General features: G+C 41.7%; 1 protein-coding gene across 2 annotated transcripts in view; it reads right to left on the reverse strand.

Annotated features, from left to right (window-relative positions):
- Positions 1 to 3,658: 3,658 nt before the first annotated feature.
- abcc1 (ATP-binding cassette, sub-family C (CFTR/MRP), member 1) overlaps positions 3,659 to 25,369 on the reverse strand; it is a 104,339-nt gene continuing 82,628 nt past the window's right edge. For both annotated transcript variants that reach the window (XM_060840425.1, XM_060840424.1), the window contains exons 23-31: positions 23,799 to 24,109; positions 16,549 to 16,748; positions 16,145 to 16,271; positions 13,158 to 13,259; positions 10,584 to 10,730; positions 9,663 to 9,821; positions 9,383 to 9,549; positions 7,685 to 7,879; positions 3,659 to 4,003 (exon numbers count right to left, since the gene is read on the reverse strand). In XM_060840425.1, coding sequence (XP_060696408.1) covers positions 3,895 to 4,003; positions 7,685 to 7,879; positions 9,383 to 9,549; positions 9,663 to 9,821; positions 10,584 to 10,730; positions 13,158 to 13,259; positions 16,145 to 16,271; positions 16,549 to 16,748; positions 23,799 to 24,109 — 1,517 coding nt within the window. In that variant the 3' untranslated portion in view covers positions 3,659 to 3,894. The remainder of the gene's footprint in view (positions 4,004 to 7,684; positions 7,880 to 9,382; positions 9,550 to 9,662; positions 9,822 to 10,583; positions 10,731 to 13,157; positions 13,260 to 16,144; positions 16,272 to 16,548; positions 16,749 to 23,798; positions 24,110 to 25,369) is intronic.

Here is a 25,369-nt window from a genome sequence, read left to right on the forward strand (position 1 = left end):
ACTCTCAGCCCAGTGCGCAGCCGCTCACCGCCGGCCACCGGCACACAGCAGTCAGTGCGCAGCCGCTCACCGCCGGCCACCGGCAGGCAGCAGTCAGTGCGCAGCCGTACGCCGCCGGCCACCCACAAGCAGCAGTCAGTGCGCAGCCGCTCACCGCCGGCCTCGAACAAGCAGCAGTCAGTGCGCAGCCGCTTCCCGCCTGCCACCGGCACACAGCAGTCAGTGCGCAGCCGCTCACCGCCGGCCACCGGCACACAACAGTCAGTGCGCAGCCGCTCACCGCCGGCCACCGGCACACATCAGTCAGTGCGCAGCCGCTTACCACCGGCCTCTAACAAGCAGCAGTCAGCGCGCTGTCCCACCGCCTTCTCCTCCATACGCATCGCCACCTAACGCCCGGCGATCAGTACTGCAACCCTCCAGGAGACACTGCTCATTATGAAGTCAAAAACACACAACTCCAGCTTATAGTCCAACAGGTTCATTTGTGAGATGTTTATCCACTCTCCAGCACTTCCACATCATGTCAGGAGGAAACTAGAGATGAGCTTGACCAGAGGTCAGTTAGCTCAGTTGGCTGGACAGCTGGTTTACATGGTGGCTCAGTTGGCTGGACAGCTGGTTTACATGGTGGCTCAGTTGGCTGGACAGCTGGTTTACATGGTGGCTCAGTTGGCTGGCAATGCTGCCTTCGCAGCACCAGGGACCTGCATTCAATTCCAGCCTCAGGCAACTGGGAGAAGTTTGCACATTCTCCCCGTGTCTGCGTGGGTATCCTACCACAGTCCAACCAGGTGGGGGTGAGGTAGAATGACTATGCTAAATTGCCCACAGATGTGTAGGTTATGTGGAAATTAGCCATTGTTACTGGGTGGGATGCAGTTCAGAGGATAGGTGTTGACTTGTTGGGCAAAATGTCCACACTAGGGCTTCATGTGGATCCAACTGGGTATGTTGAGGGAGATTGCTGTAGTGATTGAAGTAAAACTCTCACAGGATGATACTTCCTCTCTTTCTCCCTCCCCACTCTCATGGGGGAAGCAGCCCCTATGGTCCACTTGTATCCTTTTCCACACACCCGTTATGACAGAATTAAGATTGGCAGCCCTTGACATCAAGTCAATATTTGAAGAAAGAGTAAGGTTTACATTAACCCTTCTTCAGAATAGTATCCACATTACGGTCAAATAAAACAAAGGAATGTTTAAGAAGCAAGTAATGTTTTTGTTCAATTTTTATTCAGTTGATACGTGCAATAGTTCAGCATTCCAATATTTGTTGAAGGTGAGTGAAGAATAGTATAATGACATGGGGCTGTTCTAGCAACTAAAATAATTGAAGAGTTTTCCTCCTGCTACTTATGCTGGCTGGTGCATTACTGAGATGGCAATGCTATTGAAGGGGTTGACATGTCAAAAGATACAAGACTCCGTGTTACTGCTGCAGGGACAATCCTGTGTGTATTTCGCTCCCAACACCAATTCATTAAATTTCAAGTACGACATTTCTAAGTAAGCACCCCGTTGCAATAAGCAGGACTGGCAATTTCAATTCACTTAGAGACAGGAAAAAAAAAGTTAGAAGTTACTCACATCTACTGCAGTTATGGTTTAACGTATATATTCTGTTCTTTGAAAAAAAGTGTAACTAAGAGCTGGAGTAGGCCATTCAGCCCCCCAACTTTGCTGTACTGGCCTCTTCCTCCTCATCCATTTTAAATCTGCTACCCATTATTCTAAAACTAATGATCTCTCATTCTAGATTGACCCACAAGAAAACATCCTAAGTATTTCTGATTTATCAAAAAGTGAGAACAAGGCTTTGGGAAGAGGACAAAAATCTTTTTGAACTTTTAGGTAAATAAATCACACCTATATTACCAAAGGCCCACAGCTTTCAGTACCAATACCACAGAACAATTTTACCAGATCAGATCAGCTGTATGTGGGATTAGTACATTTGTCATCTTTTGTAGTAGAACACATCACTTTTTAAAATCCATTCCTGCAATATGGGCATCATTGGCTGGGCCTGGAATTGTTTTCCATCCCTAAATGTGCCTTGAGAAGGTGCTGATGAGTGGTCTTCCTGAACCACTGCAGTCTTTTGTTGCTACACCCAAAACATGATTAGATTAGATTCCCTACAATATGGAAACAGGCCATTCCGCCCAACAAGTCCACACCAGCCCTCCGAAGAGGAACCCACCCAGACCCATTTTCCTTCTGCTAATGCACCTAACACTACGGGCAATTTAGCATGGCCAATTCACCCTGACCTGCACATCTTTGGCCTGTGGGAGGAAACCGGAGACACGGGGAGAATGTGCAAACTCCACACAGACAGTCGCCCAAGGGTGGAATTGAACCCAGGTCCCTGGCGCCGTGAGACAACGGTGCTAACCACTGAGCCACCGTGCCACCCCCTATTCCAGGTTTTTGACCCTGAAACACTGAGTGGAGAGATAGTTTCAGGTGAGGATGGAGAGTGGCTTGGAGGGAACTGGTGGGTAGTTGTGTTTCCAGATACAGAGGAACCTCGATTATCAAAAGATATAAGTGGGGAATATTTCATTCGATCAATCAAATTCTGTATAACAGTTTAGCTGAGCATCAAGACCTTGCGAGCTTGCTGGATAATCTGATATTCGGATAATCGAATATCAGATAAGAGGGTTCCTCTGTATCTGCTTTTTTTTGGTCCTTTTATCTGGTAGAGGTCATGTGTTTAGAAAATGCTGACAAAGGAGGTTTGGCAACATGTAGCAGTGTATCTTGTCAAGAGTTCACACTGCTGCTACTTACAGCAGTTGTGGAGGGAATAAACATTTATGGTACCCATCAAGCAGGATGCTGTGTCCAGGATGGTGTCAAGCTTCATGTGTCATTAAACGATTATTTGGATAGACAGTGTTCCAAGTTCTTGAGAAGATTTGTAGCGCAGGTTGTGGAGGAGTTATTGACTTGCTTACTGGGCTGTTAAGTTTTGTTTCCAGATGTTTGCACCTCAGCAAACTGGGACACAAACAGCAAGTGGGACAGAACACCAACACTTCACCAGAGGGGCACTGATGATGTTACCTAGCACGGTGACAGAACATCTGCAAACAAACTTGCCAGAAATGGTGTGCAGGGAGATGCAGAAAGGCAGGAGATTGGCTGAAGGGGGTGAACTGGTACAGGCAAGATGGATCGAATGGTCTCCTTCTATGGCACAAAATTCAAGTGACTTTCAGATATTATTGGAGCAGCAGTAATCCATGCGAGTGGGGAGTAATCCATCACATTCCTGCCTGGTGTCTGGTAGATGGTGGGGCAGGCCTTGGGGAGTCAGGAGGTGAGTTACTCGCCGCAGTATTCCCAGCCCCTGACCTGCTCTTGTAGCCAGGGTTTATGTGGCAAGTCCAGTTCAGTTTCTGACAGGATGCTGACACACTGAGGCTGATGTGAGGTCGCACTAAACAGCAAACAATGTGCTTCATGACCCCAGACTTACAGAAGTTCGACTCACAATGATAGCATGAGAATCTGTTCAAATTCAGGCACCTACAATTTTATTAATCATTCATGATTTATAATTCGTGAAATAACAATTGTCAAAAATAAATGCAGTACCATAATGCACTACAACTTCAATATTTTGATGCTTTGCACCTATTATTTTGATCTTCATATTTATAGGTACTATAAATATTTAAATAAGCAAACAATTATCACCTGAAAAGAAAAATCAAATCTTTAAAAAGCAGAGGTATATGAAAATATTTTGTTTTATACAAAACTTTTTATAAACAGGTGCCAATTGCCAACTTAAAGGATTTTACATTCAAAGTTCGTTTTGATGTAATGTATGTAACAACTCCAACTTGAAACAACCCTGAAAATATAATTCCAATTACAAAAGTCCAGAATCCTTTGCCATTTTGTAGAAGGTTCCCTTTCTGTGGAGAAGGTCAGATACAGTGTCAAACTCCACAATCCGGCCTTTGTCTAGAACCATAATCCTACAAAAGACAAAAAAGACAGGTCTTTATAAAGTGCCCATGTTCTATTATCAGCTGCAGTGAAAAATATTTTCCCCGTATGAGGCGTGCACAGTCCCTGTCCAATGATTTCCTCTTTCAGTCACAAACAAATTACATCCCATTTATCATTATCAACATGGTATTATATTATAACAAACATTGTTTTAATCAGCATTCTGGTTAAAACAGCAAAAATTTATATACCTCAAATATTAGATCTCTGCAGTGTCTGAGTAGTCAGTCCAGGCAGCGAATGAGAAGGCACTCTACTGATAAGTTTTACTTAAGGCAAAGCTGTGTTATTATTTCAGTGTTTTATGCTGGAAATAAAGAATAACAGAGGGGCATACCCCCTACATTATGTCTCTTTACAATGATTATATGTTCAATGGTACACTCCCGGTCCTAAAAAAGCAGAAGTCACACAACAACATTGCAGTTTAGGAACGGAGAGCCTGAGGCAGAATAGGATGTAGAGGTGCTGGTGTTGGACTGGGTGGACAAAGTCAGAAGTCACACGACATCAGGTTATAGTCCAACAGGTTTAATTGAAATTACGAGCTTTCTGAACGCTGCTCCTTCATCAGGTAAGTGAGCAGCTTTTCAAGAGCTTGGAGATTTTAAAATCAGTTCCTCAACTACAACTTTCAAACACCACATTATTTAAAACCAGAAGTTACTAGAGAAACTCAGCAGCATCCGTGGACAGAAAGCAGAGTGGACATTGAGTCCAGTTGCACTCCAGAGCCACAGACCAGAAATACTAATTCTTATTCTCTCCACAGCTGCTGCCAGACCTGAGTTTTTCCAGCAATTTCTGTTGTTTGCATCAGATAGCCAGCATACATAGTCCTGTCTTATTTTGTTTTCTGTCAAACCACATTATTCAAAGTGGGTCAGCAAGATGCAAGCGGAATCCCGGGCTGCTGGAAATGAGGTGGAAAACACTTTCTCCAGCATCCATTATTGGAACCAAAACACCAGAGGAGTGGTTTATGCTTCAGCACCATGAACACAACATCTCAATTCTGACATATAGGCCAGCCCCCAGCTGGTGGCAGTGTGATTTTGATTTTGTATCCACCGTGAACATGAATGGAAACTTTTAGCTGCTGAATCTGAGTTAGTGCATGTATTGGCTTGATTTTGTGCTCTGACTAAAAACACAAGCCATAGCAACAACTGGACTTCCCAATTTTCCCATTAATCGTTTTCAATTTCTTTTTTGAAAAATCACAAGAGGCATGAAAATAGTTCTGAATATCCCAACGAGTAATTTACCATTTTCAATCTATGAAACATTGAGCCCAAGGGAATTTGAACATGCAATGCATTTATCTCCATGAGCAAATACTCCCTGAATACACAAGAGGAGAAAATGTTTGCAAGAATAAAGACTTGCCTATCAGAAGTTCACTTTTAAAATGTAATTTAAAAGGATACATCTCTACCTCAAAACTTTGGAGATGCCGGTGTTGGACTGGGATGTACAAAAGTTAAAAATCACACAACACCAGGTAATAGTCCAACAGGTTTGATTGGAAGCACACTAGCTTTCGGAGCAACACTCCTTCATCAGGTGGTTGTCCACAATCACCTGAAGGAGCGTCACTCCGAAAGCTAGTGTGCTTCAAATCAAACCTGTCGGACTATTACCTGGTGTTGTGTGATTTTTAACTACCTCAAACTGTTTTCTTAAAAACAGAAGTTTTTTTCCCTTGTCAAGTTTCACTCTGAAATGATTTGTTCACATGCTTTTGTGATGATACTTTATTAATAGATGTCACAACATGACTTGGCAAAGATCACCAAAGCCTAACCCTTGTAGATGGAGCAGAGACCAGATTCCCTGTCCTTCCTGCACTGGGCAACTTTTCCACACAGAAGGTGGTACATGTATGGAATGAGCTGCCAGAGGAAGTGGTGGAGGCTGGTACAATTGCAACATTTAAGAGGCATTTGGATGGGTATACGAATAGGAAGAGTTTGGAGGGATATGGGCCGGGAGCTGACAGGTGGGACTAGAGTGGATTGGGATCTGTTTGGCATGGAGGAGTTGGACCGAACGGTTTGTTTCCGTGCTGTACGTCTCTATGATTCTGAGTAACAAGACAAGGGAGTGCTCAATGAATGGCAAGACACTGGGCAACTCAGAGGAACAGAGGTTCTGTCCAAAGATCCTTAAAGCCAGGTTAATAGGGTGGTTTAGTTTAGCACTGCTACTAAGCAGTGTTGAGGCAGCATAAGGGGACACTTGCCTTGATCAGTTGTGGCATAGACTACAAGAGTGGGGAGGTGATGTTGAAGCTGTACAAGGCTTGGTTAGACCACAGCTGGAATACTGTGTGCAGTTCTGATCCCCTCACTGTGGGAAGGATGGGATTGCACTGGAGGGGGTGCAGGGGAAAATTCACCAGGATGTTGCCCTGGAATGCAGCATTTCAGCCACCAAGAGAGGCTGGATAAGCTCGGGTTGTTTTCATTCAGAGCAAGAAGGCCTGGAGAGGGGAGGGACCTGACAGAGGTGTATAAGATTCTGAGGGGCATGGTGAAGGTAGATTAGTCCAAGTTAGTCCAATAACAAAGGGGCATATACAAAATAGGGGTATAATTTTAATGTAAAAGGCAGGAGGGATTGGAGGTATTTGTTTTTCACTAACAGGGTGGTGGGGAGTCTGGAATGTACTGCCTGGGAGGGGAGTTGAGGCAGGAAACCTCACAACCTTAAAACGTACTCAGAATGAACACTTAAAATGACATAACATTGAAGGCCATGCACCCAGTGCAGGAAAACGGGACTAGTGCGGACTTAGTGTAGTTTTCATAGAATCTCTACAGTGTGGAAGCAGGCCATTTGGCCCATCAAGTCCACACTGACCCACTGAAGAGCATCCCACCCAGACCCACCCTGTACCCTAACCCTGTAATCCTGCATTCCCCATAGCTAACCCACCTAACCTACACATCCTTGGATACTATGGGCAATTGAACATGGCCGGTCCACCTAATCTGCACATCTTTGGGCTGTGACAGGAAACCAGAGCATTCAGAGGAAAGACACACAGACATGAGAGAACATGCAAACTCCATACAGACAGTTGCTTGAGACTGGAATTGAACCCGGGTCCCTATCACCATGACGCAGCAGTGCTAACCACTGAGCCACCGTTAGTACAAACTCAATGGGTCGAAGGGCCTCTTCTGTATTTTATTATTCTATGATAGATCAGATTATTGGATAATTTAAGTATTAAAAGACTTCTAATAAAAGGGAGTTAGAATCAACTCCTGATAAACAAGCGGATTTAAGAAGTAATTTTAGCTGCAGTCCACCTAACAGACACACAACATCAGACTGGGGACTGTCCAGATGATGCCCCATCATTCCCACACTCAGGGTTCAATAACAACCTGTTCTCATCAGACAAAGAGGACACAGAGAGGAAACGAGAGACAGAGTCCTTCCTTCATTATAGAGACTGAGCTCCAATGATGTCACCCCAGAGAAGTTACAGAAGATCAACTTGATGAATTGTAACCGGCCAGATGGACAAACATTACCTCCTTTGATCCTCAGTCAATGTCATAAATCAGAAAACATGGACTCATTACAATGTCATTTGCAAATATCCATAAATTTCAACATAAATGTGACATTACCGTGTGTAATCCATAATGGTTTTAAGACGATGGGCTATTGTGAGCACTGTGCAGTCAGCAAACTGGTTTCTTATCGTTGACTGGATGAGTTCATCCGTTTCTAGATCCACAGCCGCTGTAGCTTCATCAAGAACGAGGATTTTCGATTTCCGAAGGAGTGCTCGTGCTAAACAAAGCAGCTGTCGCTGTCCAACGCTGAAATTACAAAACACTGCAATGTTGAATTTCATTCAATGCCTTGATATGACACTCATTCCAAATCTGAAAATAAACAGTGCCTTTCTGACTAAAATTAGAGGGGGAAAGCAAAACACTGCAATTTTGGTGGAGAATTTCCAGAGTTCCTCCCACTCATCCACTGGAACTTTAACACAAAAACTGCAGAAACCAAACACTTAAAGCCCATCAGTTTTGTAGCTCAGCACATTACAGAATCGTTACAGGTCAGGAGGAGGCTATTTGGCCCATTGTGCCTGCACTGCAGGTGACATCAAAACTGGGAGGTATAGCAGACAGCAACAATTACCTCAGAGTACCACAGGATCTCGATCAGATGGGTAAGTGAGCCAAGGACTGGAAGATGGAGTTTAATTTAGATAAATGTGTGAGGTGCTGCATTTTGCAAAGGCAAATAATGAAGGGCATGGATAGCATAAGTAGACACTGTCTTTTCCCTGGAGTGGGGGAGTCCAGAACTACACGGCTTTGGTTTTAGGGCAAGTGGGGCAAGATTTAAAAAAAGGAACCTAAGGAACAACATTTTCGCACAGAGGGTGGTGCATGTATGGAATGAGTTGTCAGACGAAGTGGTGAAGGTTGGTACAATTACAACATTTAAAAGGAATCTGAATGGGTATATGAATAGGAAGGGTTTAGAGGGATATGCGCCAGGTGCTGGCAAATGGAACTAGATTAATTTAGGATATCTGGTTGGCATGGACCAGTTGGACTAAAGGGCCTGTTTCCATGCTGTCAACTCACGGTTCTAGTATTGTGCAAAATCTTCTGCCTTTTCCTAATATCCCTGCACAACATGTCTGTCTAAATAATCGTACATTGCCCCTCTTGAATGTCTGAACGGATCCTGCCTCTAGCACAGTTCCAGGTCATGCATTCCAGCCACTAACCACTCACTGTATGTAAAAGCTTTTACCTCACATCATTCTTGCTTTAAATCTATGTCCCCCTCATTCTTCTTTTCTTTTACGAAATGCCAATTTCTTTGGCTCACCCAAGTAGACAGGCACATTTCCATTAAGCTATCGGAACACGATGCAGTGTCTCAACATTTCTTCACTTCAAAAGATATACAACATGACTCTCCCCAAATGTCAAAAGATTAAAATAGACAGAATGCAGGACTTCAAGGTGTGCACACTCAGGAGAGACGTGGCAATGAAATAAAAACAATTAATAAAAGCAAAATATTGCCCATGCTGGAGATCTGAAAATAAAAATGTGCTCTGTAGAAACATTAACACAGTGAATCTGTTTCTCTCTCCACAGATACTGCTAGACCTGTTGAATTTCTCCAACACTGTTCTTGTTTCAGGTCTCCAGCATCCACCATTCTTTGTTTTATTTTCATAAAATCTGCAAGTTTTATTCAACATCATTTTTAATAAACTTATCTAATTCAAAATGACTTGGGAGGAATTAATTTCTACTTCCTTTTTAAAGCACATGGTTGCATTTTACCTGAGATTCTCTCCTCCTTCAGAACATTCGTGACTCAGTGTATCAGGAAGGCCAGACACAAAGGTTTTTAGGTGAGCCAGTTCTAAAGCTGTCCATAAATCTGCATCAGAGTACTGGTCAAAGGGATCCAAATTCATTCGAAGTGAGCCAGCGAACAAGACTGGGTCCTAATATAGTTCAGATTGCACACGATCAGTTGTAAGAACTGCTATAGAACACTTTGTAGATCAAATTTACTAAATAAAACTATACCCCATAAATTCAAACTGTAATTACACACCTGAGGTATGATAGTAATCTGAAACCTGAGGTCATGAAGGCCTATGTTTGCAATGTCAATTCCATCAATACGGATTTGTCCTTCAGCGGGTTCAATTATACGAAACAGACCAAGTGCAAACGAAGATTTACCAGCTCCTGTTCTTCCAACTATTCCAACCTGCAGAAGATGTCCAGTGAAATTTCAAACACTACAGCTACAAATAGATTTGAAAAATCCAAGGTAACTTTGAGAGTTGTAACAACATATTTAAATCTTATCCAAGAAAGTAAAACTTCTTGGAATCTAAACGGTAACAATAACACAACAGTAACCTTGTAGTTAAAGAAAAAACAGCAGTATTCAAATATATGCTATCCCTTCGAGAGTTAGTATCAGATTCATGTTCTTGTTTTCTGAAATTGTTTTCAGAATTTCAGTAATTCATTAACCTTCCCCTCTTCACAAACATTGGCAGTTTTAAATGTGTTAGAATTTGCAAGCATACTTTAGAGCTATTTACACAAGGGGAAAATGTAACCTTGTAAGGAAAGAAAATACAAACCACTTTCGAGGAATTACTAATAGCATAATCTGAGCAGATTACATAGGGGTGACTGAAACAGACATGCAATCTGTCACAAATCACATTGCAACTCTTCTGTTAAAAAAGGCCTAAAACATATGCATTTTCAACAGAATTTATATTATACAAATAAAGTTGATGCAAGGTAGCAATTAAAACACTTGTCATCAAGAGAAAAAATATGCAGATGGTAAAGATGAAATCAGAAGTTGAATGAAACCAGTAATTGCCAAATCCAAAAAGTTAACCTCCCAAGAATGGTGTTTACAGTCAAAAACAGTTTAAGCACTGTCACTAATTCAGCTAAATACTGCTTTTACTGAACATTGAACTCTGATCACCAACAAATCTCTCACCTTTTCCCCTCCATTGATGGATACAGTAATGTCTTTCAGTGCCAAGTCAAGATCTTCTCTATATCGTAAACCATAGTTTACAAATTCTATCTTGCCTTCGGAAGGCCATGTTTGAGGTGGTCGATTACTTCTGTTAATCCAACGTGCCTACACGGAATTGAAAAATAAAGAGAGCCTGGATTTCCAACAAGTATAAATGACCAATACGTTTATATTAAATACATTTAGTTTTGAGAAAAGTGCTCCATGTTGAATCCACAAATCGTTAAAGATAATACTAATTTAATTTCAACCCATGACTACAAAAAACCAGAAGACAATAGAGTTAAAATACACAGGCTCGAATCCCATCTTGACCGATAGCGAGATTTAAATCTAATTAAAAAGTCGAACAAAAATCTAGTGAATGGCAGCCAGGTAACCATTGTTGATTGTTGTAAAGTCCAAGCCGGTTTACCAATAACCTTTCAGCAGCTTGTCAGTCTTACCTCGTCTGGTCTACACATGACTCTAGATTCATCTCCAGGTGGTCGACTCTCACTTGCTCATATCTCATGATCGAATAAATTTTAATCAATGCTTTTATTATTGTTTTCTCATTATTAAAGCTGCAAAGTGGTGAAAGGAAGGCAATGGCCGAGTGGTATTATCGGCTGGATTGTTAATCCAGAGACCCCGGGAATGTTCTGGGGACCTCAGTCTGAGTCCCATCACAGTAGTTGGTGGAATTTGAATTCATAAAGATCTGGAATTAAAAGTCGAATGATTGTTGGAAAATCCCATCTGGTTCACTTGTGTCCTTTCAGGAAAGAAACAGCCATCCTTATCTGGTCTGGATGGCATGTGACTCCAGACCCACAGCAATGTGGTTTTCTCTCAACTGCCTTTTGGGCAATATCTGCTGGCCTAGCCAGCAATGCCCTCATTCTTTGAATTAATGACAAAAAAAAATCACTATAATTTATGACTTCAAGCTTCCTGTTACAAAGCATTCTGGGGTGTATTTAAGATTCACAAGATGGTGAATCTACTCACCTGTCTGGACTCTGGGAAGTTTTATTTACTTGAGGCAATACCATTAACATCAGCAGGGCACATACATTCCTGACCTATCTGAGCAGGCTGATGCAAACACTCCCATACACCATAAGAATCAAGACTGCTGACTTTGCATTCACCAAATCTCTCTACAACACAAGTTAATGTTCAGCAGAACCCCTTTGTTTTATCACTCCCACACTAGTGTAAAATCATTATCTTTAAGAAAACAGAATTTCTGATGTTATCAATATTCTACATTGGTGGATACTTTAGGATAGTGACTGATCACCAAAAATATCTCAGTGAACGGTTGGCAGGACAAACATCTGCAGACCCTGCAACTTACTTTGTAAAATCAACACCCTATATGACATTCACAAACATACACTCCCTCCACCACCAAAGCTCAGTAGCAGCAGCATGTCAGACGGTAAAGTCACCACTGTCTTACCACACAATGTCGCTGATCTCTCATTAGATAGAGATGGCTGGTGGTTGTTTAAGAAGGGCTCATGCCCGAAACGTTGATTCTCCTGCTCCTTGGATGCTGCCTGACCTGCTGCGCTTTTCCAGCAACACATTTTCAGCTCTGATCTCCAGCATCTGCAGTCCTCACTTTCTCCTGGTGGTTGTTTAACCCAAGAGTCACCATGCTTCAAGTAAGGGAGAGGTTGGGATGGAGAATCCTTCATGGGTGACCTCAACCAGTGTGGGAACTGGACCCACATATTTGGCATCATCCTGCATTGCAAATAAGCTGTCCAACTAACCAAGTTAACCAAACCTCTGGCATTGTATATTATCTACAATGCACTGCAGAAATTCACAGAGTATTTAGACAGAATCTTCCAAACCCACAAACACCATCATCTAGAACAGCTTGGGCAGATACATAGGAACACCATCCCCCTAAGCCATTCACCACTCTAAGTTGGAAATATATCACCATTCCTTTACTGCCACTGGGTCAAAATCCTGGAATTTCCTCTCTCACAACATTGAGGGTCAACCTAAAACATGTAGACTGTAGCAGTTCAAGACAGCAGCTCACCACCACCACCTTCTCAAGGGCAACTAGGGACACCGCTGAAAATGTGTTGCTGGTTAAAGCACAGCAGGTTAGGCAGCATCCAAGGAACAGGAAATTCGACGTTTCGGGCCAGAGCCCTTCATCAGGAATGAGGAGAGGGTGCCAGGCAGGCTAAGATAAAAGGTAGGGAGCGCACGGAGGCGAAGGCGGCGGAAGAATTGTTCAATATCTCCCTACCTTTATATCTATCCAAGCATCCTTGGATGCTGCCTGACCTGCTGTGCTTTAACCAGCAACACATTTTCAGCTCTGATCTCTAGCATCTGCAGACCTCACTTTTTACAACTAGGGACACCCACAGCCTGGCCAAAAAAAAAAGGAGAAACATATACACACCATTTACTGAGTTAGTATCTGAAATCTACAGGCAGATTACAATGTCAGCATCAGTGTTGCTTTACCAGCTCATCCAATCTCAGACATAGATCAATTTTGAACCTTACCTCTTTGGGAGTATGACTGTACTCTTGCACTCTTTCCACTGCAACAATGTTTGTTTCTACTTCAGAGGTCATGCGTACCATCCAGTTTAACGTTGATGTTATCTAAATAATAATGAGATGCTCTTAGGAACATGGGAACAGGAGCAGAACGTTTACCCCATTGTTCTTGTCTAACATTCAGTTTGATCAGGGTGATCTGAACAAACTACACTTCCCATGCTTGTATCCTTTTATACACATTTAACTCTCGAGGAGCAAGCTCTTGATTACTTTCACTTTTTATTTTGCCAAATAGCAAATCTGGTGGAAGTATGTTCCAGAACTTAGCTGGGCACCTTGCTGAGATATTTATATCAATAGCCATGGGTAAGGTGCCAGAAGACTGGAGCTTGGCCAACATGATATTTTTTAAGGAAAAACCAGGAACTATACGCCGATGAGCCTGATATCAGCGGTGGGCAAGTTGCTGGAGGAGATACTGAGGAACAGGATTTACACATATTTGAAAAGGCAAGATTGATTAGGGATAGTCAATATGGCTTTCTGCATGGGAAATCATGTCTCACCTTCCTGATTGAGCTATTATGAAGTAACAAAGAGGTCTGATAAGGGCAGAGCAATGGACATGACCTATGTGGACTTCAGTAAGGAGTTCAATTTGGCTCCACATGGTAGACTGGTTAGCAAGGTTACATCACACGGAATATAGGGAGAACTAGCTATTTGGATACAAAGTTGGCTAAAAACTTGGGGAAACAGAGTGCTCATGGAGGGTTGCTTTTCCGACAGGAGAGCTGTGACCAGTGATGTGCCACAATGATTGGTGCTGAGCCCACATTTATATAACTGATTTGGATGTGAATTATAGGAGGTATTGTTAGTAAGTTTGCAGATGATACAGAATTGGAGGTGTACTGGACAATGAAGAATGTTACCCAAGAGTACAACGGGACCTTGAGTTGAAGGTAGTCAGAATAGTGAAGGTGGTGTTTGGTACACTTGCCCTTATTGGTCAGTGCATGGAGAGTGGGAGTTATGTTTTGGTTGTACAGGACATTGGTTAAATCACTTTTGGAATAATGGGTTCAATTCTGCTCTTCCTGAAAGGGTTCAGAAAAGACTTAAGGATGTTGCCAAAGTTGGAGGACTTAAGCAATAAAGGACAGCTGAATAGGCTTGGCTGTTTTCCCTGAAGCATCAGAGGTTGACATGTGACCTTAGGGGTTTCTCAAGTCTAGAGGGGCATGGATAGGGTAAATCAACAAGATTTTTTTTCACCGAGGTGGAGGATCGAAAACCAGAGAGCCCAGGTTTAAGGTTAGAGGTGAAAGATTTGAAAAGGGACCTAAGAGGCAATATTTTCATACAGAGAGTGATGAGTTTATGGAAGGAGCTGCTAGAGGTGGTGATGGAGGCAGCTACAATTACAACATTTAATAAAGGGCATCTGGATGGGTATATGGGCCAAATGGGACTAGACTAATTTAGGATATCTCATGGTATGGACAATTGGACCAAAGGGTCCATTTCCGTGCTGTACATCTCGGACTATAAATTGGAATGTTGGTTAAAAAAAATGTATCTACAAATGTGCATGTATTAAATGCTATATAAATTCTGAGAGTGTCAACACTAGCAATTTTTGAGAAGATTTGTAACTAAGGTAGTTAAGTACATACATTAGCTCACTGAGCTGGAAGGTTTGTTTTCAAACATTTCGTCACCATGACTGGGTATCATCATCAGTGAGAGTTTCCAGTGAAGCCCTGGTGGTATGTCCCACCTCTCTATTTATAGGTCTTGGTTTCTTGAGGTGGGTGATGTCATTTCCAGCTTTTGTCCCCAAGGGAAGGCAGCTGGGATTGAAGTCGATGTGTTTATTAAAAGAGTGTGTTCTGGTTAGAATACCAGGCCTCTAAGGATTCTCATACGTCTTAATTTCACCCATCCTAGGATGTGTGTGTTGTCCCAGTCAAAGTGGTGTCCTTCTTTCCCTGTTTGTATGGAAATTAGTAATAGTGGGTCGTGTCTTTTGGTGGCTAGTTGGTGTTCATATATATTGGTGGCTCGTTTCCTGCTTACTTGTCCAACGTAGTTTTTTTTTTATATATAGTTCTTGCATGGTATTTTGTAAATGACATTAGTTTTGCTAGTAGTATCTAAAGGATCCTTTAGGTTCATTAGTTGCTGTTTACCAAGACTTATTCCTAAGGAAACCCAAACACGCAAATAGAAAGCGGGCCATACCAGCAGTGCTTCACTGGTGGCTCACTGATTATGTCACCTAACAGTGTCGAAACATCTGAAAATAAAACCTTCCAGCTCAGCGAGTGAATCTACATCCAGAACCTCAATCTGAGCTACAAATCTTCTCAAAACTCACTAATATGCTTCAGTTACCGAAAGCCACTGTGATATCAGGATGGCAGCTTTACAAAACAATGGGTCCATTAACGTTATCGTACTTTGCTTCAGGACAAAGATATTTTTCGCCTTAGCAATTCAAATGTTGTAGAAGAGTACTGGTGCTCTGTTAGATCTCATCAGTGTAATGGAGGCTGGTTCTTCGTGACATCACTTCCTCACCTCCTTGGTAACCTACCACCATCCAAGGGGTTTCAAATTCAGGCACACAATGGAATAGGCCCTTACTCTGCTTGTGGAGTGACCATACAATGTACACTACTCAGTAAATGGTTGTAGCTGAATGGACACCTGTCACCAGGCTCATTATCCATCCTTGCCATCTCTGGTGCCCTGTGACTGCAGTCTGTACCAGATAGAGAACGCTGCAGCAACCTGTCAAGGACACCCCACCTTCTCAAGGTAGTTAGAAAGGTGATCTTGCCAGCACTCCAAAGTAAAATTTAAAAGCGGACAAAAAAGGACAGTAAAGTTTTAAACTTGCTACAATTCTAAGGAACCAGCCCAAATCACAATGAGAGTGACAGTATAGGTATTGCAATGATAAACTTGATTCTCCATACCTGTAAGGCATATGATACAGACAATCCAACAATTCCCGGACTGACTGCATCTCTGTAAACCACAGCAAACAGGGCAGCAAAAAGTACAATGCAATTGCCAACAAACTCCAGTCTTACAGCCAGCCACCTGGTGGGACGTTAACAAGATAAAATAGTTAATCTTCATATTATAGGATCGGTTAAACCAGCTCTCCTGTTCCCTCAGCTGTGATTTTTGAACATTCACTGTTCAAGGTCAGTGCACAAATAATAAGCATCACTTGCTCTCACTAAATCTGGTTTGACAATCAGAACTAATTAAACTAAAGCCTTCAAGTGAATTCACTTTTAATGATTTCTGCATTCCTAAGACACAATGGTGCGAATGACCCAAATGTAGAAGCACAACAAGATTATTGGATTACCTGTTGGCAACAATACTGGGGTAATAAGCCTTTTGGTTTTCATCGACCCTGACATCATTTTGATGTATAAAACGTTCTTGCTCTCCAAAAGCTCGGATAACACTGACACCAAGCAGCGTTTCATTGAAGTTTGTAAAGATGGGGGATCGGCTCGCTGATTCCAATCTTTTCAACTGACGTGAGGTAGCCACATAATATCTCTGAAAATAGGAAGAAATATCAACAAGTTCAGAGTTTTATTTCTCAGACAAAAGGCATTTTTGTTTTGGTTTAAAACAAAGCCTCATTTTTCACATATCCTCACCCTAGACTTGTCACAGGAGGTATTATCCACACCTTCCCCATTCAGTTTGCTTTACCAACACACACTCAGCAAGTGCACCTCCACTTCCAAATACATGCCCACTATCAAACTGGAAGTCTGCAACATCAAATTTAAGTTACAACTGATCCATTAGTGTTGGAGAGATAAAAGGTAAAAGGACCAGGGAGACAGATAACAATTACAAAAAAACAAACATACATGTTTTCACTATCTACTATATATGATGCAAACCTGTTAGGCTTTATTTTCTCATTCAATAAAATATGAAATACAAAAAAGAATCACAACCTAAAGGACACAGTAATATCTTTATTCTTCTCTCTGTGAGGAAGAGAGAGTCTGAACTGATTGTACATAATTAATTTAAAATAACTCCTTTGTTGAAAAAAAAATACCATAACATTCTCCAACATTGGAGATGCTTAGTGTCAGTGGGTCAAGAAACAATCAAGACATAATAGATTAGACAAGCAGATACAATGGGTATGGAAGGTTCATTAAATGGACGAGTTGAAAGGAAGGTAAAAAAGGTCAGGAAAGAGACTGAAAAGACATGTGCAGCATAGGACAGACTGCAGCTGAAGAATAAACAAGCAACTCCAAGTAGGAAAGCTCTGTATGACACAGCAAAGCACAAAACAAAAACTAGAGTTATCACATTTGAGTTTGTTTTACCACTGACACTATTACCTTAAAATAATCTGGACATAAATATAGACATTTCTGTCCATTTAAGTTTATTTACTGTACAGCAATAAATATTTTCACATCAGGAATAACATTAATTACATTGATATTAAACTAGGTCACATCACCTCCAAAACCTGATATTATTTCTTCTCATAACTTCTGCAATTAAGTGAATATTTTAAAATAATTGCCAAAAACACATTTAAAGTATTTTTCTCCGATTGGTCAGAATTTTAGAAATGCCATAAGCGTGGAGTATAATCTCTGATGCGACTACATTTTACATTTTGATTTTTCTTTTAAAATGCCCATCTGCATATTTGGAATTAACAAAGAAGGAAAGCCACCTTCTCTTTAAACTAAACTGCAGGTAAATGCTGGATGAGTAGCTGGGTCAAAAATCCAGTTAACATTATGGTATGTAATAACATGCACCTAAATTCCAAATTATTTTCACTGCGTCATTTTCCGAACAGAGGTTGGTGGCTTCTCTTTGAAAATCTCAAGTATACATTACTAAATATACAAATCTTCAGAAGTAAATTAATTTTTACATGGCAAATGATTTTCGTGAAATTAAGCATTCCATGCATTAAATAGAGCACAGCAAAACAGAACAAAAGACAATCGTTTTCATTATAATGTTTGTTTTCTATCAGTTTCAGAAATCCACCTTCCACCTAGTCCGACTTATGAAATCTAGAATGTGACACATTGTAAATTATATAATCTCTTGACACCAGTGCCTATGTAATTATTTAGAATGATAAAAGATGATTTTATTAGTTGACCAGACGTGGGCATCACTGGCAAAGCCAGAGTTTATTTCCCATTCCTAAACCACTCTTGAACAGAGTGGCCTGCTAAGCCATTTCAGGGGGCAGATTGCATTCCGAATAAAAGGACATTACTAACTAGGCCTTTTTTCTAAATGAAGAATCACTTGTGGTTTTGCGGCATCACTGAACCTAGCTTTGTATTCCAGATTTATTCATGGAATGTTGAAATTCCATCACTTGTCAAGGTAGAATTTGACCCAATATCCCTCAGGTGTAATCCAGAGTCCCAGACAGACATGTTCAAAAACAGTGTTATCTTCCAACATCAAGAAGGGTGGCAAGCTGGCATTAATCATATTTTTCAAAGCAGACAGTTAGAAAATTATCTAAGCAATAAACGACAAACTATGTCTCAGTCTCAAAGCTGCTGCAAGGAAACTTTGCAGTTGGCCAGTTATTGTAGATTCTGGGTCAGTGGTGCTGGAAGAGCACAGCAGTTCAGGCAGCATCCAACAAGCAGCGAAATCGACGTTTCGGGCAAAAGCCCCTCATCAGGAATAAAAGCAGAGAGACTGAAGCATGGAGAGATAAGCTTTGGGGGGGGGGGGGGGGGGGGGGGGGGGGGGGGTAGCATTGAGTACAATGGGTGAGTGGGGGAGGAGATGAAGGTGATAGGTCAGGGAGAAGAGGGTGGAGTGGATGGGTGGAAAAAGGAGCTAGACAGGTCGGACAAGTCATGCGGACAGTGCTGAACTGGAAGTTTGAAACTAGGATGAGGTGGGGGAAGGGGAAAATGAGGAAACTGAAGTCCACATTGATGCCCTGGGGTTGAAGTGTTCCGAGGCGGACGATGAGGCGTTCTTCCTCCAAGCGTCTGGTGGTGAGGGAGCGGCGGTGAAGGAGGCCCAGGACCTCCATGTCCTCGGCAGAGTGGGAGGGGGAGTTGAAATGTTGGGCCACGGGGCGGTGTGGTTGATTGGTGCGGGTGTCTTGGAGATGTTCCCTAAAGAGCTCTGCTAGGAGGCGTCCAGTCTCTCCAATGTAGAGGAGACCGCATCGGGAGCAACGGATACAATAAATGATATTAATGGATGTGCAGGTAAAACTTTGATGGATGTGGAAGGCTCCTTTAGGGCCTTGGATGGAGGTGAGGGAGGTGGTGTGGGCACAGGTTTTACAGTTCCTGCAGTGGCAGGGGAAAGTGTCAGGATGGGAGGGTGCGTCGTAGGGGGGCGTGGACCTGACAGGTAGTCATGGAGGGAACGGTCTTTGCGGAAGGCGGAAAGAGGTGGGGAGGGAAATATATCCCTGGTGGTGGGGTCTTTTTGGAGGTGGCGAAAATGTCGGCGGATGACCGGTTATTGTAGACATTAGAGAACAGCATTTTTTAATGTCTTCGAAAAATCAGGGGTCATTTCGGTTGAGGTAATTTTTGAAAAGTTTTTCTTTAGTTAGCACCTATAGCAATTACTGTATTCCAAAAAGTTTCTTTCATTCAATTTCAGATCATAAACAAATCACTCAAATCAGAATGCTTAACCAATATACATAATCCTGTCAAACAGGTAACTGAAAAAATAGCACTGTTAGTTGCAGTTAGATTAAAACTAGATGGTCAATAGCCAGAATGTCATGTAGAGTCATACAGCACAAAAACAGACCATTTGGTCCAACCAGTCCATGCCAACCATAATGCCAAACTAAATTAGTCCTCCCTGTGCTTGGCCCATATCCCTTCAAACATTCTTTTATTCATGTACTACTCAAAACCAATTCCTCATGGAAGTTTGTTTCACATACGACCACTGCGTGTAAACAAAAAAATGCATTTCTTTTTTTAAAATCCTTCTCCTCTCACCTTAAAATAATGCCCCCTAGTCTTGAAATTCTCCACCGTAGGGAAAAGACATTTGCCATTCACCTTACCTATACCCCTCATTATTTTGTAAACTTCTATGGAGTTCACCTCTCAACTTCCTAAGCCCCATGTAAAAAGTCCCAACCTATCTAGCCTCTCCGTGTAACTCAAACCCTCCATTCGCAGGAATACTCTGGTAAATCTCTTCAGACCCTCTCCAGCTTAATATTATCCTTCCTAGAACAGGGAGACCAGAACGGGACACAGCACTTCAGAAGCCTCACCAACATCATGTACAACCTCAGCATAATGTCCCAACACCTATACTCAAAAGGAGGTATGAGCAATGAAGGCAAGCGCGCTAAAAGCTTTAACAATCCTGTGTGTGATACAAACTTCAAAAGAATTATGCATCTGAACCCCTAGTTCTCTCTGTTCTACAGCACTTCTCATTGCAGATGTTCAGCCATTGTTTGTTTTGGTAAAACACAATGTCCCACGTTTATCCAAAATAAACTCCATTTGCCATTTTTCAGACCATTGATCAAGATCTCTTTCTAATCTTAGATAAACTTCTTCACAGTCAAAAGTGTCGTGCTGGAAAAGCACAGCAGGGCATGCAGCATTCGAGGAGCAAGGGAATCAACATTTCAGACATAAGCCCTTCAATTCCTGATCTCTAGCATCTGCAGTCCTCACTTTCTACCAGGTGATTATAACCTTCTTCACAGTCCATTTTACCACCAATCTTGGTGTCAGAGTCATACTGTCAGTCATACAGCACTGAAATAGACCCTTTGATCCACAAATTACTAACCACATTTCCTATATTCTCATCTAAATCATTTATATAAAATGACAAACAAAACATGGACCCATCACCAATCCCTGTGGAACATCACTGATCACAGACTTCCTATCTGAAAAATAACCTTCCACCATCACTATCTCCTGCCATTAAGCCAATCTCGTAGCTAATTGGCAAGTCCACCCTGAATCCCAAGTGATCTCACTTTACTAATTAGTCGACCATATGGAATCTGGTCAAAGGTTTTACTGATGTCCAAGTAAACATGCCTACCACTCTGACCTTGACAATCATCTTGGTTAAAAACTCAAGTTGAGAGACATGATTTCCTTTGTACAAAACCATGCTGATTATCCCTAACCATTCCTTGCCTCTCCATATGCATATTAATCCTATCTTTTACAATCACCTCCAACAACTGAAATCAGACTCTCAGGTTTGTAGTTCCCAGGCTTCTCCTCATATCCCACCTGAGCACACAAAGGCACAACTTTAGCTACTCTCCAATCATTTGGCACTTGACCCATATTTATGAAAAATACCAATATTTCTGCAAGGAGTCCCACAATTTCCTCCCTAACTTCCCACAAAGTCCTTGGATACACTCGATCAGGTCCCAGAGATTTACCCACCTTTACATTTTCTAAGACCTCCAGCATTTCCTCTTATGTAACGTGAATGGTTTTCAAAACATCAATATTTATTTCCGAGTACTCTAGCCTCCATTTATTTCTCCACAGTAAAAGCTGATGTGTAATATTCATTTATTATCTCTCCCATCTCCTGAGTCTCAACTCAAAGATGACCTCTTTGATCTTTAAGAGACCCTGCTCTCTCGTTGTTCTCTTGCACTTAACGTGCCTGTAAAATCTATTAATTAGAGTATGGAAAATAAAGAGTACCACAAAAAAAATGCAACTAGTGGTGCACAAAAGTTGCAACTTCAGTTGATTGTGTGTATCACTTTATTTTTTTCCATCTGCCAGGCTGAGAGATATGAATAGTTTGAAAAAGAATTACATTGGACTCAAACTGTTTATTCAATTTTCTCTCCCCATAGATGCGGCCAGACCAGCTCGGATTCTCCAGCATTTTATTTTTATTTCTGTCACCAGCATCTACAGTTTTTCACTTTTGAGTTTTAAACGAAATTTTTTCAAAAAGATACCTCAACAGAAATACACAAATCTTAATTTTTCCACTATTTTACAAAAAAGGTTCTGTCATCTATCAATGCCTACGAATGAACTTGGCTTCATGTGGAGTTACATGTAACTCCACATGCGGTTCTGTATTTATAAAATCTTCCTTCTTGTCCTGTTTTGACACCACCACCTTGATAAACTATGATCCCTCTACCTTAATGAGTTTGTACAGTTTTGGATAACTTGTTACTTTGGTTAGACCCTCACATGTGTCTCTTAAACCTATCATGTTATTCTAGCCATTTGGCTTGTCTCCAGCACCATCTTATGTTTAGTTTTTTGTAATTATCTCCCTGCCTCAATTAATCGGATCATGAGTGATCCCTTCAATTGCTATTCAGCCTGTCATCATTCCACTCACCATTTGTATGGTTGTTTGATCTCTCTGCCTATAAATTCAGCGTGTGTGCTCTGCCTCACCTGTCAAAGGAACAGCACTCAAAGATTGTGATTTCAAATAAACCTGTTGGACTATAGCTTGCTCTGTGAGACTTCTGACCTACAATAAAAAAAATAAGGTCACCATAGACCTACCGGATCAATCGCACTCACGAGAAACTACGAGTGGTAGTTTGACCTCAGGGTCACCATGCCACAGGTGAGGGGGAGGTTGAGGAGTCCTTTGTGGTAACTTCAGCCGCTGCAGGAATCAAACCCCACTGCTGACGTCACTCTACATTGCAAACCAGCTAACTGAACTAACCAACCTGCCAACGTCTAAAACAACACAGTGGGCGGCACGGTGGCACAGTGGTTAGCACTGCTGCCTCACAGCGCCTGAGACCTGGGTTCAATTCCCGACTCAGGCGACTAACTGTGTGGAGTTTGCACGTTCTCCCCATGTCTGCGTGGGTTTCCTCCGGGTGCTGCGGTTTCCTCCCACAGTCCAAAGATGTGCGGGTCAGGTGAATTGGCCATACTAAATTGCCCGTAGTGTTAGGTAAGGGGTAAATGTAGGGGTATGGGTGGGTTGCGCTTCGGCGGGTCGGTGTGGACTTGTTGGGCCGAAGGGCCTGTTTCCACACTAAGTAATCTAAACAGGCCAGCAGCAAAATTTCCTTCCAGCAGTTTTGAGACTGAGATATAGTTTACCTATTCATTTCAGATAATATTTTTCAAATTTCTAAATTCACAGATCAGTAATTAATTTTAAAAAAAACAAAATTTTAAACTAAGGCAGTCAAATAAATGAACTGAATGGTTTTTACATGATCAGAAATCAGAGCACTCCAGGGATCCACATGCAGAGCTGACATGAATTTCCTCTTCTGAACAACTCTCGAGTAGGATAAAAGTACTTGGTATTCCAAGTTCCAATGATGTCAACCTACATGAATGTCCTAATGATTTTCAGCACAAGGATTCTTTTAAAATCCATTCAAGTCAGACCTCCTTCGCTGCACAATACGAACTTTTAGTAGTTGCTGAACCCAGCACAAAAAAAGTCACACCAGATAAACTTACCTTCCATTCTGATTTGATATTTTACCACTGTAATTAATGAACAGATAGGAAAGCTCTGAATAATCTTGCAAAAAAATGACTTCTACACAATTTTTTTTGTTCTTAAGTATTTAGCACTAACCTGGATAAATATGTAGAGAAGTCCCAACGGAGGAATGATTACTGTAGCTATCGGAGTAGCTATCAGAATCACCGTGCAAGAAACAAGAACATTTAATAGTGATCCCAGGAACATTTTAATCACCATTGGAATCACTGAGTCTATTGTATCAATATCTTTGGAGAAGCGGTTCACTAAGTTACCGCTAGGGGTACGCTCAAAAAAGCTCATTGGCGACATCAGAGTATCATACAGCAGATGGACATGGAGCCAACGTGAAGCTGATATTCCTCCAACACTCATCATCAATGAAGAAAAGAGCACAAAAAGACCTGCAAAACATTAATCAAAATTTAATTCTAGACCTAGAAGCAGCAAAACATAGCACTTTGGTACTATTAACGTGAAAATCATCCCAATGTCATTCAGAGGGGAATGAAAAAAATGGACCTATCAAGGCAAAAGAAAACACATTAGGAACAGTGACCAAAGGCTTGGTCAAATATGTCAATTAAAGGAGAATGAAATGGAGGAAGAGGAGTTTAAGGCAATTAATTCCAGCCAGCTGAAGTTACAGCAACCAAGGGAGGAGTGACACACGAGCAACGAGCGTGGGAAATTGCGTATTAAGGAAGCTGAAAAGCTAAATTAACCTAGAGGCAGACAGAGAGGCAGAATGTGTGGGAAATCCATTCTTGAGCTTAAATAAAAAGTTTGGACAGCTATGAATCCAATTCATTTGGAATAACAAAAGTCTGGGCAAATCAGCAAAGACAGAAGTGAAAGTCAAGCAGAGCTGAATGCAAGTTTGGACTTGAGGCTTCTCAATGTGCTGAAATTTGTAGAGCAGGAGCACTGATTGCAGCCAACTCAGCACAGCAGTAAATCAAGTCAGGGTGACAAAGGCAGGGAAGAGTGTTTATGTAGCAGAGGGCTGAGATAGACTCAGAAAATGGGAAACTGAATTGTAGTTTCAGTGTACAGGAGGTCAAGGGTGGTGGTGATGTTATAAATAAGGTTTCAAGGTCACAAGAATGTACCTGCAGGTGGTTTGAAGTATGTCTAATTCAATGCCAGGAGCATCCAGAATAATGGTAGGTGAACTTGCAGCATGGGTTGTACCTAGGACTTCGATGCTGTGGCCATTGCAGAGACATGGATACAGCAGGGACAGGAATAATTGTTGCAGGTTCTGAGGTTTAGATGTTTCAGTAAGAACACGGAAGGTGGTTTAAAAAAAGGGGACGTGTGGCAATACTAGTCAAGGACAGCATTACGGTGGCAGAAAGGATATTTGATGAGGACTGGTCTCCTGAAATAGTACGGACTGAGATTAGAAACCGGAAAGGAGGTCACCCTGTTGTGAGTTTTCTTTAGGCCTCCAAATAGTTGCAGAAATGTAGAAGAAAGGATTGCAAATAGGATTCTTGATAGGAGCGAAAATAACAGGTTAGTTCTTGTCCCCATAACAACTTTGCAAATATTGACTCGAAATGTTATAATTCAAGTACCTTAGGTGGGTCAGTTTTTGTGCAATATGTGCAGGAGGGTTTCCTGACACAGTGTGTAGACAGGCCAACAAGGGGTGAGGC

Source organism: Hemiscyllium ocellatum, chromosome 20 (genome assembly GCF_020745735.1).
Source record: "Hemiscyllium ocellatum isolate sHemOce1 chromosome 20, sHemOce1.pat.X.cur, whole genome shotgun sequence".
Classification (NCBI taxonomy): domain Eukaryota; kingdom Metazoa; phylum Chordata; class Chondrichthyes; order Orectolobiformes; family Hemiscylliidae; genus Hemiscyllium; species Hemiscyllium ocellatum.